At 52.7% G+C, this 14,003-nt stretch overlaps 1 protein-coding gene across 1 annotated transcript; it reads right to left on the bottom strand.

Moving 5' to 3' along the window:
• Window positions 1-158: 158 nt before the first annotated feature.
• Window positions 159-13,818, bottom strand: WRAP53 (WD repeat containing antisense to TP53). Its single transcript, XM_047756900.1, has 10 exons — window positions 13,083-13,818; window positions 12,837-12,935; window positions 12,619-12,730; window positions 2,551-2,639; window positions 2,268-2,358; window positions 2,026-2,158; window positions 1,130-1,338; window positions 814-917; window positions 532-666; window positions 159-417 (listed from the first exon to the last, which is right to left on the bottom strand). The coding sequence occupies exons 1-10, from the start codon at window positions 13,484-13,486 to the stop codon at window positions 174-176; spliced, it is 1,620 nt and encodes a 539-aa protein (XP_047612856.1). The 5' UTR covers window positions 13,487-13,818; the 3' UTR covers window positions 159-173.
• Window positions 13,819-14,003: the final 185 nt, after the last annotated feature.

Here is a 14,003-nt window from a genome sequence, read left to right as displayed (position 1 = left end):
GCCCAGCAGCCCATTGGCTGTGGCTTAGTCCCACCTCTCAACCCTGGTTTCAGGAACAATATGCCAGTCCCCGCTGCTGCTGGACCAGGGAGCCCACCGGTAACCCTCCCCGCCCCATCTCCATCATCGGCCCCCCCAAAAAAACACAGACTCTACTATCATAGAAAACCTTTTTATATAAACTCGCCCCCACCCTCCTCTGTCCCTCCCTGTCCTTTCGCGTCCTGGGGAGCGCCAGGGATATTGGGGTCTGGGCCCCCTCCACACCACCAGAGCTGAAGCTGACATTCAAGGTGGACGTGGCGCATGGAGAGCAGGGGAAGGTCCTCCTCCTCCCCCTCGTCTCCACTCTCTGTGGGCTCAGGAAACACACGCTGACCGGAGGCCGTGGCCAGCAGAGGCAGGCTGGGGTGCAGGCTGCAGGAAGAGACGGGCAGCGGCAGTCAGCACCTTTAGCCGGGGTGCAGCTCCCTCAGGGATTTACCTCCCTCCCCAACCCGAGCCCCCAAATCAGGAGAATGAACTGATGACCTCACTCCATTGGTACAGTCCTTCTGGGGCAGAAAGCTCAGCACTGGCTCCGGCTTCCCCTCATGCCCGGCCCCACTGGTGTCCCACACGGAGACAGCCCCGCTCGTGCTGCCGCTCACCAGGAACTGCCCGGTCCTGGGGGAGAAAGGAGAGGTGCTGCCATGGAATTGTCACTCCTGGGGCAGGAAGCCCTCAGGCCCAAGGGCTGAGCCCTTGCAGCTGGGCTCTGGCCATCCCTGGGGGCGTCAAGGCCCCAGGCACAAAGGATCCTCGGTCACTCACGGATCCAGATCAAAGTAGATGCGCTGATTGGTGGTCACTTCACGACTCAGGGACCACAATGGATTCGCAGGCTGCCGGAGATCCCAGCACAGAAGCTCAGCATCCTGAGGACAAAGACAGGAGCTTAGAGTGCTTTCCACCCTCTACTCCCCGCCGCCACTGCCACCAACACAACTGCCCAAGACATGCCTGCCTCCCTCATGGTTTGTTTACAGGCACTCCTTTAGCTGGGCTGATTCTCTTCCCAACACAGCACAGACTGCACCACTCCTGCCAACTGCCCACCTGCTCTGGGATCTCAGAACAGGACCCCTACCTTGCGGGCTCCTGAGAAGAAGCGATTGCCATCAGGGTGAAAGCAGAGGTGGGTGACGCCCCCTTGGTGCCCTCCCAGCAAGGCGAGAGGGGAGCCATCATCCCAGGCGTACAGACCCAGGGAGCGGCCGTAGGAGCCACAAGCATAGAGGGGCTGCGTTGGGCTGAAGGCTATGCAGGAGATGATGCCGCTCTGGCCCTGCCTTTTTGCTAGAAAGGGAAAGAACAAAGTGGGGGAGAGGGCAGGAACACCGGGCACCACCCAGGCTCATGGAGGGGCACCTCCATCTCCCGTCCCAGAGCCCATGTGCTGGCCTATCTCCCGCCCCATTTGTTTTAAGCAAGACAAAGACGTCCGGTGCTCCCTGGATCCTTCTATCCCCTATAAAGAACCTACAGGCCCAAGCCCTACTTCCTCCCTCTCAAACCTCAGTTCTTCCTTGAAGGGATGGAAAACTGAAGGCGTAGAGGAAAATGGAATCAGCGCACCTCCAGGTTCCCAGCGATACCAGGATTTTGTGTTTGTTGTGGTTTTTGGCTGCACCCACGGCATGCAGGAGTTCCCGGGCCAGGGGGTGAACCCAGGCCACATGAGTAACCCGAGTCACAGCAGTGACAATGCTGGATCCCTAACCCGCTGAGCCACCAGGGAACTCTGAAATACCAAAATTCTAGACACCAAAAGGTACGCAGGCGTTGGCTCAGGAGTGAACCAGCTCCTTACTAGAGGTGGACCTTGGGAAATTCTCGTCCCCTCCTCGAGTCTGTCTTCTCCTCGGTCCACAGCAGTCCTGAGCGTGATGTGACCCTCCATCCACAGCCCCGGCGCTCACACAAGGCCCCTCGGCACATGGCGGGGCCCTTTCTCTCCTCCTCCCTCGGGGGCCAACTGCTTACCAAACGTGGCTCGGACCTCGCAGTCGCGGCCGGGCCGGGATGTGGAAAAGACACGCACTGTCCGGTTGAAGCCACAGAAGAGCTGGGAGCCATCGGGGGAGAAGCAGAGCGAGTGGGCCGCCGTCAGCTCGTCCTGGGGACAGGAAGGGGCTGGAAAGAGGCCTGGCAAAGAGCCTCGGCCACTGTCAGAGAAGGAGAACCAGGCCAGGACAAGCCCTGGGGCCGGGTGGGGCGGTCCCTACCAGGTGGTTGTAGGAGCGAAAGGAAGCCCGGAGCTCTCCAGTGAAGGCGTCCCAGATGTGAATCGGGTTCTGCCGGCTGCTGCTGGCCACGCTGAGAGAGACACGGACACTGAGGCCCTGGTGCTGTCAAAGGAAGGGGAGGAAGCCAACTGACCGGCCCTCTCAGCTCACATATGACGGGCACGGCAAGCCTTCCTCCTCCCGAGACCCCTGGCAGCCCCTGACCTCCAGTAGGAGGGCCCCTTGAAATAGGGAGGGGGAGCAGGCAAAAGACATCACTTACTAGGAGGTGTCTGGCTGGGCTGAAGACATCAGGGAATACCAGCAGTAGTCATAGATGGTGTCGCCTTCCATCATCCGAAGGACAGGGGCCTGGACAGACATGCGGGGATGCCTGGGTCACTGGCGGGAGAAGGAGGCCGACGTGGGCCTCGAGCAGTTTTACGGCAGAAGGAGAGGCTCTATGGGCACTTAACCAGGCAGGAAAAGGCAACCTGGGTACACACAGGAACGTGTTTTTTTTTTTGGTGACACACACAGCATATGGAAAGTTCCCAGGCCAAGGATGGAATGTGAGCCACAGCTAGGACCTACAACAGAGCTGTGGCAACGCCAATCCTCAATCCACTGCGCCACCGTGGGAACGTCAAAGACCATTTTTTGGTTTTTAGGGCCACACCCTCAGCATATGGAAGTTCCCAGGCTAGAGGTCAAATCAGAGCTGAAGCTGCTGGCCTATGCCACAGCTACAGCAACACCAGATCCGAGCCACATCTGCCACCTACACCGCAGCTTGCAGCAAGGCGGGATCCTTAACCCAGTGGGCCAGGCCAGGGATCCCACCTACATCCTCGTGGATACTGGTTGGGTTTATAACCCGCCGAGCCACACAGGAACTCCCCAAAGAATCGAATCTTCAAGGCTCAGCTCAGACTTTCATGTCAGATGTGGGCCACCGAAAGCCATATAGATTTATTCTTTTGCTTTTTTTTTTTCCTTTTTACAGCCACGCTTGCAGAATATGGAAATTCCCAGGTCAGGGTCAAATCAGGGCTGCAGTTATGGTCACAACCACAACTGGGTTGCCACAACCACAGCAATACAGGATCCAAGCCACAAAATCTGCGACCTACGCCACAGCTTTCGGCAATGCTGGATCTTTAACCCACTGACTGAGGCCAGGTTGGAACCTGCATCCTCACAGAGAAAATGTCACATCCTTAACCTGATGAGTTACAATAAAAACTCCTTTTGCTTTTTCAACAATTAAGAGAGGAAGAAAGAAACAATATCCCAACCCAGAGACAAAGAACCAACCAATGATACCAATATCTACCGAGCGCTGACCAGGTGGCATTTGATCCTTTTAAAACATGATTAAACAGGAGTTCCCATCGTGGCGCAGCGGAAACGAATCTGACTAGGAGCCATGAGGTTGCAGGTTCAATCCCTGGCCTTGCTCAGTGGGTTAAGGAGCCGGCATTGCCATGAGCTGTGGTGTAGGTCGCAGATGTGACTCGGATCTGGTGTTGCAGTGGCTGTGACGTAGGCTGGCAGCCGTAGTTCTGATTAGACCCCTAGCCTGGGAACCTCCATATGCCTCGGGTGCGGCCCTAAAAGGACAAGAGACAAAAAAAAAACAAAAAAAAAAACCATGATTAAACAGTTCAAAGGTTACACTAAAGCAAAACAAAACCGAACCCTGTGACTCCTCTATGCAGCCTAAGAAATATTTTACAAAACAGTTAAAACCAAGGACACCCTCCCTCAGAAGTAAACACTCTCCCAAATTCATTATTCTTGTGGGATTTTTTTGTTTTTGTCGTTTGTCTTTTCAGGGCCGCACTCGCGGCACATGGAGGTTCCCAGGCTTGGGATCTAATTGAAGCTATAGCTGCCGGCCTATGCCACAGCCACAGCAATGACAGATCCGAGCCGAGTCTGCAACCCACACCACAGCTCATGGCAACTCCAGATCTTTAACCCACTGAGCAAGGCCAGGGATCGAACCCGCAACCTCATGGTTCCTAGTTGGATTCGTTTCCACTCTGCCACAATGGGAACTCCATTGTGTATTTTTTTTATTTTTTATTTTTTTACAGCCTCACCGGTGGCATATAAAAGTTCCTAGGCTAAGGGTCAAATCAGAGCTGTAGCTTCCAGCCCATGCCACAGCCATGGAGGATCTGAGCCCCATCTTCAACCTACACCACAACTCACAACAATACTGGATCCCTAATGCACTGAGCAGGGCCAGGAATCGAACCCACATCCTCATGGATACTGGTCTGGTTCTTAACCCACTGAGCCACAGTGGGAACTCTTCTTGTGTATTTCTTTAGGAATATAGTCACAGAGAGAAAAAGCCTCATATATATTTGGCTTACGTGCCTTTAAACTTAATATTAGTGCTATCAAGCTGTATGCACCCCATCGTGATGGTGAGGTTTCTGGCAACACACTTAGCTCGCATTCATGCATCTTCCCTGCTGTAAGCTCCCCACTCACCCATCCTTCTCCCTGACAGTCACTGAAGTTTGCCCAGTTTGGGGCTCCTGTGCTTAACGTGCTGGTACACATGTGGGAGGGTTTCTCGGCAGTTTCTGCTAAAGAGGGAAGCTGCTGGGCTCCAGGCGTGCGCTCTGCCAGCTCTACTAGATGGTGTCACTTTTCTTCCCAGCGTGCTCGTCCGGATTTACTCTCCCCTCAGCGCATGTACGTGTATGTGTAGCTCTGCCTCCTCTTGGTATTGCCAGACTTTCAAATTTTTCTCCATTTGCAGGCTATGAAATGGTATTTCATTTCGGGATGAACTGGCCCTTCTCAATGCCGGTGAAACTAGATATTTTTCTGTCTAAGGACACCTTTTCCTAGTTTTTGCCTGGTTTTCTCCTAGGTTGTCTTTTTCTGACTTGAAGACTATCTTTAAATCAGTTGGATACCAGTCCTCTGTCGGTTATCTGCTGGCCCTTGAGGTGACGTCACCCGACCGTGACTCCAGGGCCCTCCTCTGCACCCTGAACCCTTGCATCTGACTGCCTGGTGAAAAGAAAGCTCCCCTTGGCTCCCCCACAGGCCCCTCAGACCAGCCTCTGCCGCCGCCTCCTGGGCTCCCTGTCCAGTTTTCGGGCCTGAAATCTGAGCCCCTGGGCTCCTTCTCCCGCTCACCTCCCTTCCCCTCCTGGCCCGACCCAAGGCCAGATTGTGCCAGTTCCACCTCCTCGGCTCACCTGAACCTGCCCCCTTGCCTTCCTTCCCATATGAAGCCACTGCCTCTTGAGACTATTTCTATATGTTCCCCAGGCCTTTCTGCACCCCACACTCCAAACTACCCCTCCATTCTCCCCTCTGCAGCCACTTCAAAGCCCTAGAGGCCTGGTTAAATTGGAACCCTGTACAGTGTCCCTCTCCAGCTTAAAATATTGCAATGACGCCCCATAACTCTCTGTATAAAACCCAACCTCCCGTGAAGCCTCCTCTCAGCAGGCGCCGACCCTAGACCTACCTCTCCAGGCTTCTCTCTCTGTATTCACTGCTATTATATCGCTTCATCCCAGCATTCAGACTCTCCGCTCCGAGAAGGCACCAACTCACTACACTCCCGAACTGCAGGCTTTCACGCATCCTCAGCTCCAGGTCTGGAAGAGCCTGCCTTCACCTCCCCCCGTAACCCCTTCTTCCACGGCGCTGAGCCGGCTGCCCTGCTCCTCGCCACTAGAGCCCTCTGTGCCCCCACACTCTGCAGCGTACCAGCTGAGAAGGCAGGAACCTTGTCTCTCTGGCTCACCACTGTGTCTCCAACCCCTGGAGAATGATCAGCAGCCAATAAACAATGTTTTGGTGGGAAAAGGTAAACAGAAGACTGCTCTAATAACGTAAGGCCCAAAATAATAGGGCCTTGAATTCAAACAGGGACAGTGGAGTGAGATGGATGGATTAGAAAGATCAGGTGGACTTGATGGGATTCGCTAATTAATTGGATGTGGGGGTTGGGGAAAAGGAAGATTAAAGGCTGAGACCTGGGCTTCCGGTTTGGATACCCGAGGTCACCAAGACGGTAGAGGGACCTGGGGAACACAGGATGGCTACGAGGTGCCAGCATCCTCCCTGAGTCAGGGAGAATCGACAGCATAAACCTCAAAGGAAAAGTCTTTGCATCGAGAAAGAGCAACTATCTGGATATGGCGTTTGGGAATGAGGGCACCCCCGCCCCCCCCCCCCCCCGAACCTGAGACATGGAGGGCACAGAGGGGACCCGGCCTCCCCAGGAGAGGGTACAGGAAAGTGAAGGCCTCAGGCAAGAGCCACAGGGTAAGAAGAACACCAGGGAAGAGGCCGGGCAGTTAGAAAGAGGAGTTCCAGAAAGCTCTGTGAAAAGGCTATGAGAATACTCAGAACTATCCTCTCCCAATTTCCCCACCTATATCAGTTTTATCTGTTTCCATACTTAACCTGCAGACACTAAAAATGAAGGTGACTAATGAGTGAGGCTGTGACAGAAGCAGCACACTCACTCTGTCAACAGCAGTGGGAATAACAGTAAAATAGGAGCAGCTTTTGAAAACAAACTGATTATCTGTATAAAAAGACATTAAAAATTATATATATATATATAGAGAGAGAGAGAGATAGCCTCTGACCTAGGATGTTTCTTATTTATAAAATTTCTCTGATTCTCTGAAATCTGCATCAAAACATATGGAGATGTTCACTGAAAAATAATGACATAAAAATCCTGGAAACAAAACAAAAGTCCTGGAAACAATCCAAAAGTCCAAAACAGGGCAATAGGTAGGAAATTGTCATTGGCATTCACTGCAATATCATACACCATTAAACATGATAACTATGAAGATTGGAACAGCGTGAAAAACACTTACGATACGACTGTTAAAAGAAAACTGCAGTATACAAACCCATCTACTCTAGATCATAACCACATGGAGAGCTTCAGCACTCGGTCAGAGCTTAGAAAGAACGCAGAAAAACTCGAAGGGCTGAATTTCAGAGTGTTAGGTAATGATTCCCCCCCCCCCTTTTTAACGTTCTCCTTTCTCTTAAATGACTGTGCGCAATGCATATTCAACCTCTCACATCTCCAGTCTCCTCTGCCTGTCCCTGTCCCTGTCAGGTTGGCTGCCCCTCGCCCGCCTGGCCCTGGCTGCTGGACACCACTAGTTTCTGCTCCAGGAAGCAGGGCTAGGAGTGCCTTGCAGGTTGCACAGAGAACTCGCATGCCCGCAGCTTCCCATCTCACAGAGCTGCCCGTTGGCCCAGGGGTTCAGGACCACCCCAGGAACGGGCACCCTGCTTTCACCACCGAGACCTGCACTCCCATGAACCTCAGGCACTAGAGAAGTCCCAGGCTGCTGGGCCATCTAAGTCTCACCGCCACCTGCACGCTGTTCCACACTCCCTGACTGGCCCCAATCCTCACTCCCCCCTGCTCCCCCAAATCCTTGCCCTTGGCCTCTGAAATTCCTACTCTAGAACCTTCAAACGCCCTTATTTCCATCTTCTCAGAACGCTCTGTCCACCCACCTGGACGTGCCGGGTCCCGGCTGAGCCAGTGGTCTTCTCAAGCTGAAACGCCTTTAACTCTCACCCCCTTCCCAGTACAAACCTTAAGGGCAGGAGGAGGGTGTGTGGGTGTCAACTTTGCTCCCTACTGTCATTTCCAAGTCTTTCTACCTCCTCAGCCTCTGCGTCCCCCGCGGTTTCTGCCATCAGACCAGCTCCCCATTTGCGTCTTTCTCCATCCGCTGAGATCTTAGCTCCTGCTCACTGTCTCACTCCCCACTGATGCTCCTGTTGCGCCGGGTGACTCCCACTTCCACCAGGACTTTAAACTTGCTGCTCTCTCTTCCCAGCATGTTCTTCCCCCAAATCAGGTCGGTTCACACTCCCTGACCCCCTTAGGTCTCTGCTCAAATGTCAGAAATTTTTAATTTTAGTAATGAAATCTCCTCTGGGAGTTCCCTTGTGGTGGTGCAGTGGGTTAAGGATCCAGCCTTGTCACTGCTGTGGCTTGAGTTCAATCCCTGGCCTGGGAACTTGCACGTGCCACGGGTACAGCCAGAAAAATAAAACAGTGAAGTCTTTTCCTACCACCCTTTTTCTTTCCCCAGGCCAGAGATCAAACCCACACCATAGCAGTGACAGTGCCAAATCCTTAACCTGAGAGGCCACCAGGGAACTCCTGACCACTTAAATTTTTTAATTAATTACTTAATTAATTATTTAGGGCTGCGCCCACAGTATGTGAAAGTTTCCAGGCCAGGGGTCGAATTGGAGCTGCAGCTGCCACCTACACCACAGCCATAGCAATGAGCAAGGCCAGGGATCAAACCTGTGTTCTCAGAGATACTAGTCGGTTTCGTTACTGCTGAGCCACAGCAGAAACTCCCCAGCCACCCTTTTAAAAACTGCAATTAATTCTTCCAACCCCCCTCTCTGCTTTCCTGTTCTCCATAGGACTTGTCAGATATGGGTCTTACTTTGTTATTTTATTTATTTATTTATTTTTTGGCCCCACCCACAGCATGTGGAAGTTCCCAGGCAAGGGATGGAACCCGTACCACAGCAGTGACAATGCTGGATCCTTAACCCCCTGTCCACCAGGGAACTCCAGTTTTGTTGCTGTCAGATACCCAGCATCTAAACCAGGCCTGGCACATCAAAGGTGCTCAATGAAAGTGTGTCCAATAAAGGCGTCAATGAAAGAACGGAACAGAAACACCCTACATCCTGGCCTCCACCATTCCTTGACTCTCTCAGCACCCAGGGCCATGGCCTTCACCCTACGCCAGCCACCCAGCCCCACAACCACGGCATCGCTACAATCTCTGACCACCATCTCCAACCTGTCCCGCTCCCTCGCTTTGCTATTTCTACCCCAACAACTGCTCAGCTTCATCAGAAACCCATTTACAATCCATTTCCTTCCCCACTCTCCATTCTGGCAGCCCTGTCAAGCAGACACTCTCAAAAGCCCCCTGGGTCTTTCTCGCCCAGCAAACCCCAGCCAGACCTAGTCCATGGCCCCCATTCCTCCTGGTCCATGCTTGCCCTCAACTAACACCCAGGACGACTGGTGGGTACTGAACACGTCCTGCATGCCAGGCACTGTTTGAAGCACTTTACACTAATTTTTTGTCTGCCTTTTTTTCTTTAGGGCCACACCTGTGGCATATGGACGTTCCCAGGCTAGGGGCTGAATTGGAGCTGTAGCTGCTGGCCTACACCACAGCCACAGCAACGCAGGGTCCTTAACCCACTAAGCAGGGCCAGGGATCGAACCCGGGTCCTCATGGATACTGGTCGGGTTCGTCACCACTGAGCCCCAAAAGAACTAATTCTTTTAATTCTCACCACATCTCTTTGAGGTGGATGAGTTACTATCCTCATTTTACAGAGAAACTACAGTCAACTTCCTGGGAAAAGATGCACAACCATGCTAACTGCTCTCATTTTAAATGGATACAACAAATTTCTAGTGGGCCCTGAGCAAAGTGTGACAGGGCTGCTGCATTTCTCGGTGCTTTTGATTCTTCCACCCCGGCACTAAGCCCTTTGGCTCTCTCCCCACAATCGTCTTCTTTCAGCTGATAACCTCCTTTTATGCGTCACTGAGAAGCCAAGAGACAGAGACACCCAAATCTTCCCATGACCAAACAGCTGCCTTGAACGAAACCTCTGCCTTTCTTCCTACCGTGAGGAAAGATTCTGGAAAGATTCTGCGCCTGTCAAAGTCTAGCCTCGTCCTCCAGTGTGCTCTGGATCCTGGCTTCACCCAGCCTTGCAGGCGCTTTGTCACCCCGTCTCCCTCCTACAGCAGCAATTCCTCCCCTCTGTGGGTTATTCCTGACCTCACAGAAGCATCTCGTTAACCTTTCTTGGGCCCCCCCATTCCCTCTGGTCACCATTCCATTTCTCAGCTCCCTTCTCAGCATAGGAAACCATTTCCAAAGAACTGCCTCTCCACCCACCCTAACTGCCTTCTGCCTCCATCACTTCTCTGAACGTGCTCTGGTCAAGGTCACTAATGTCTTCTTGGATCATTCTGTAAGTTTGCCCCCACTCTCAACAGCATTAAACGTGACTCTGGAGGTCCCTGGTGGCACAGAGAATTACGGATCCTGCATTGTCAGTGCAGCCACTTGGGGTGCTGTTATGGCGTGGATTCAATTGCTGGCCCAGGAACTTTCATTTGCCACACAGCCACAGCAAAAAACAAACAAAAAAAAAAACGTGACTCGTGCCTCCACTTTCGTAATTTCTCCGGCACCCACCTCCAGATGCCGGAGCATTCCAGGCTCTGCTTGAGCCTTCTCCTTCTCCATCTATGCTCTCTCTCAAGACTGAATCCACTCTCAAGCCACAAGATGCTCTCCCACTCCCAGACTACATCCCGAGCACCCTTCTCAAAGTCTCCCCTTAGATTTACATTGCCGCGACCTAAAAACCCTTGACTTCCACCCCGAGAGCTCTTCACTTCCCAAGTGAACTGTACTTCCATCCACCCCACTGGCTTCGCAGTCCCACAAAATATACTTCAACTCCACCCATCTCTCTCTCTCCTGATGCCACCCCAGCCCAAGCCAGCATCGTTTCTCGCCTGGACTGTGACAAACTGCATCTTAACAGAGTCTCCACTCTTGACCACTCACAGTCCATTCTCTAAACTTTAGCCATCAAAATTCCCTGGTGGCCTGGTGGTTAAGGATCTGGCATTGCTACTGCAGTGGCACGGGTTCAATCCTGGGCTTGGGAACTTTCATGTGCAGCCAAAATAAATGAGTAAACAAACTTCAACTATCATTTCACTCTTCTCTTTTATTTTTTATTTTTCTTTTTATGGCCACACCTGTGGCATATGGACGTTCCCAGCCTAGGGCTCAAATTGGAGCCACAGCTGCTCGCCTACACCACAGCCACAGCAACGCCAGATCTGAGCCACATTTTCCAATTATGCGTACAGCTCATGGCTACGCCGGATCCTTTAACCCAGTGAGCAAAGCCAGGGATGGCACCCACCTCCTCATGGATCCTAGTCTGGTTCTTAACCCACTGAGCCACAATGGGAACTCCCAACACTCTTCTCTTTTAAAACTCTCCCATGGCTTCCCAGAGGCACTCCGAAGGCCCCACCCACAAGATCTGGCACCAGGCACGGTGGCCTTCTTTCTGTTCCCTGAACACATGAAGTTCTTTCCCAGCTCTGGGTTCTCTGGGTTGTTGTAGCATCTCTGCCCCCTTCTTTTTTTTTTTTTTTTTGTCTCTTCTAGGGCTGCTCCCTCGGCATATGGAGGTTCCCAGACTAGGGGTCTAATCAGAGCTGTAGCTGCCAGCCCACGTCACAGCCATAGCAATGTGGGATCCGAGCCGCATCTGCAACCTACACCACAGCTCATGGCAACGCCAGATCCTTAACCCACTGAGCCAGGCCAGGGATCCAACCCGCAACCTCATGGTTCCTAGTCGGATTTGTTAACCACTGCGCCACAACGGGAACTCCCACATCTCTGCCTCTTTGTGGAGCACTCTTTCCATACCTCTTCACATGCCGATCTTGTCATCCTTCAGGTCTTAGCTCAAATGTTTCCTTTTCAGAGAACTCCTCCCCAGCCACTTTATTTAAAGTGATATCCTCTGGTTAATCTCTCCTCATTCTGTTCACTTCCTTCATGGTATATATATATATTTTTTAAAGGCTGCACCTGTGGCCTATGCAGGTTCCCAGGCTAGGGGTCGAATCGGAGCTACAGCTGCCGGCCACAACCACAGCCACAGCCATGCAGTATCCGAGCCGCATCTGTGACCTACATCACAGCTCTCGGCAATGCCAGATCCTACACCCACTGAGCAAGGTCAGGGATTGAACCTGCAACCTCATGGTTCCTAGCTGGATTCATTCCCATTGCGGTATTTAACAAATACCCCTTCATGGTATTTGTTAAACTCAATAATGAACTTGACTGCTTATTGGGTAACATGTTTCCCACACAAGAAAGCAAACCAGTTCTTCATCTGTCTCGTTCATCACTTCACCCCAACACCAAACACAGTAAGTGGCATATTAGTGGTCATTCAATAAATATCTGAAAATCAATTAAAAACTACGGAGAGAAATCCACTACTCCTTTATGGAAAACATATTCCTAACGAAAGATGAGCCAAATATCACTTTAAATGACTTCGGAACTGACGGCAGAAAATGCTACCTGTGGAAACTCACGGTGAAGAAATACCCTGTTTGTGACAGGAAACATGTGGACTGTACTTTCTCCATCTACAGGAAGGACTTAAAAGTGCCCTGTCTGAGGAAGGGGCAGGTAGTCCCTACCCTTACCATTTCTGCGTATTCCAGCTGCTCCCCCTCACTGTACAGCTCTGGGGGCAGGTTATAAATCCGCAGGACGTTATCAGCACTATTGGTCAGGATGCAGGAACCATCAGGGGCCCTAGGAGTAGGAGAGAGAAGCCTGGATAGACCTGTATCTTGCGAGTGTTGGGCTTGAGCTGAGCAGACCTGTGGCAGAGGTGAGCCCCCTCCTCATCCTTACTTACCACTTACAGCCTTTCAAGAAGTTCTCAGGTTGGGTGCTGAACTCTGACCAGGAACCGCTAAGAAACCGGGGTAGCTGCGAGAAGCTGTAGTTCCAAGTGCTGGAAGGAAGATGGGGAAGACAAACCTGGGTCGCCAAAGCCAAGTAGAAATGGGCCTGGAGAAGTGGGGCTGAGGACTGGCGGATGAGATATGTCTCACATTTCCAACCTCCTCAGATTCCTGAGCCAACTGCCATCAGCACTTACGTGTATCCCTCATCCTCTGGAGCGGGTTCCTCAGACACATCTTCCATGTCTTCTCCCGGCCCCAACTCTGGCTTGTTCGTTTCTTCTGCAGGAAGGCTCACTTTTTCAGAAAGTTCTTGCTCCTCGATTCGAGGGCTCAACTCACTAGGAGTACCAAACTCAGCTTCCAACGGAGTGGAGAGAGAAGCTGGGTCCCCTTCCCCCAGCTCCTGGGACACGGCCGAGCCAGCTCCAGGATCCGGGGATATCCGGGGCGGATCATCCCCATCGGGTGGCGGTGGCGTCTGTTCAGGGTTCGTATTTTCATCCATCGAGGAAGCCTGAGGAGAGAGACGGGCTGCAGCTGGGGCCTGGTCTGAAGGAAGGCAGTCCGGAGCTAACACTGGCGCCTCCGGGGTCTTCATACTGCAGAGGAAGCACGGCAAACATCGGCCGCGGCCAGGCAATCCTCTTCCCGCCGGCTACCAGCTGCCGGGCCTGCGGAACGGCAGAGACCGCCGTAAGTTCGCACGGATCCGGACGCAGAACTGGAGAAACCCAGCAGTGCCTTCTTTCTGCTCCCGGGTTAGGACAGAAAACAGCCCCCCGCCCCCAGGCCTCGCGAGGCGAGGCGGGCGAACAGGAATTTTGGAGAGCTCCGCGATCCTTAGCCTTGTCGGTGGCTACGCGCCACCTGTTCTCGCGGGATTTGGGCCCATCATTCGATTGGACCTCCGCATCCCGGATCAGACTTCACGGGCGACCCACAAGAGGGGCGGGGCAGGGACGTAACAGGTCACGGGTTACCGGTCCCCTCCAGTCCTGAGTCTCCTAGTGCCTGCTGGGATTTGTAGTCCGAGAGCTTCTGAATCAGGGAGATGTGTCTGAGCTCCTCGCGCTATCATTCTTCAAGCACCTACTCCCCTCCCCACCTGCAGAGGG

This window comes from Phacochoerus africanus, chromosome 14, assembly GCF_016906955.1.
Source record: "Phacochoerus africanus isolate WHEZ1 chromosome 14, ROS_Pafr_v1, whole genome shotgun sequence".
Classification (NCBI taxonomy): Eukaryota; Metazoa; Chordata; class Mammalia; order Artiodactyla; family Suidae; genus Phacochoerus; species Phacochoerus africanus.
Note: the sequence above shows the minus strand (reverse complement) of the source record. Positions and strands in the feature narration are given on the sequence as shown.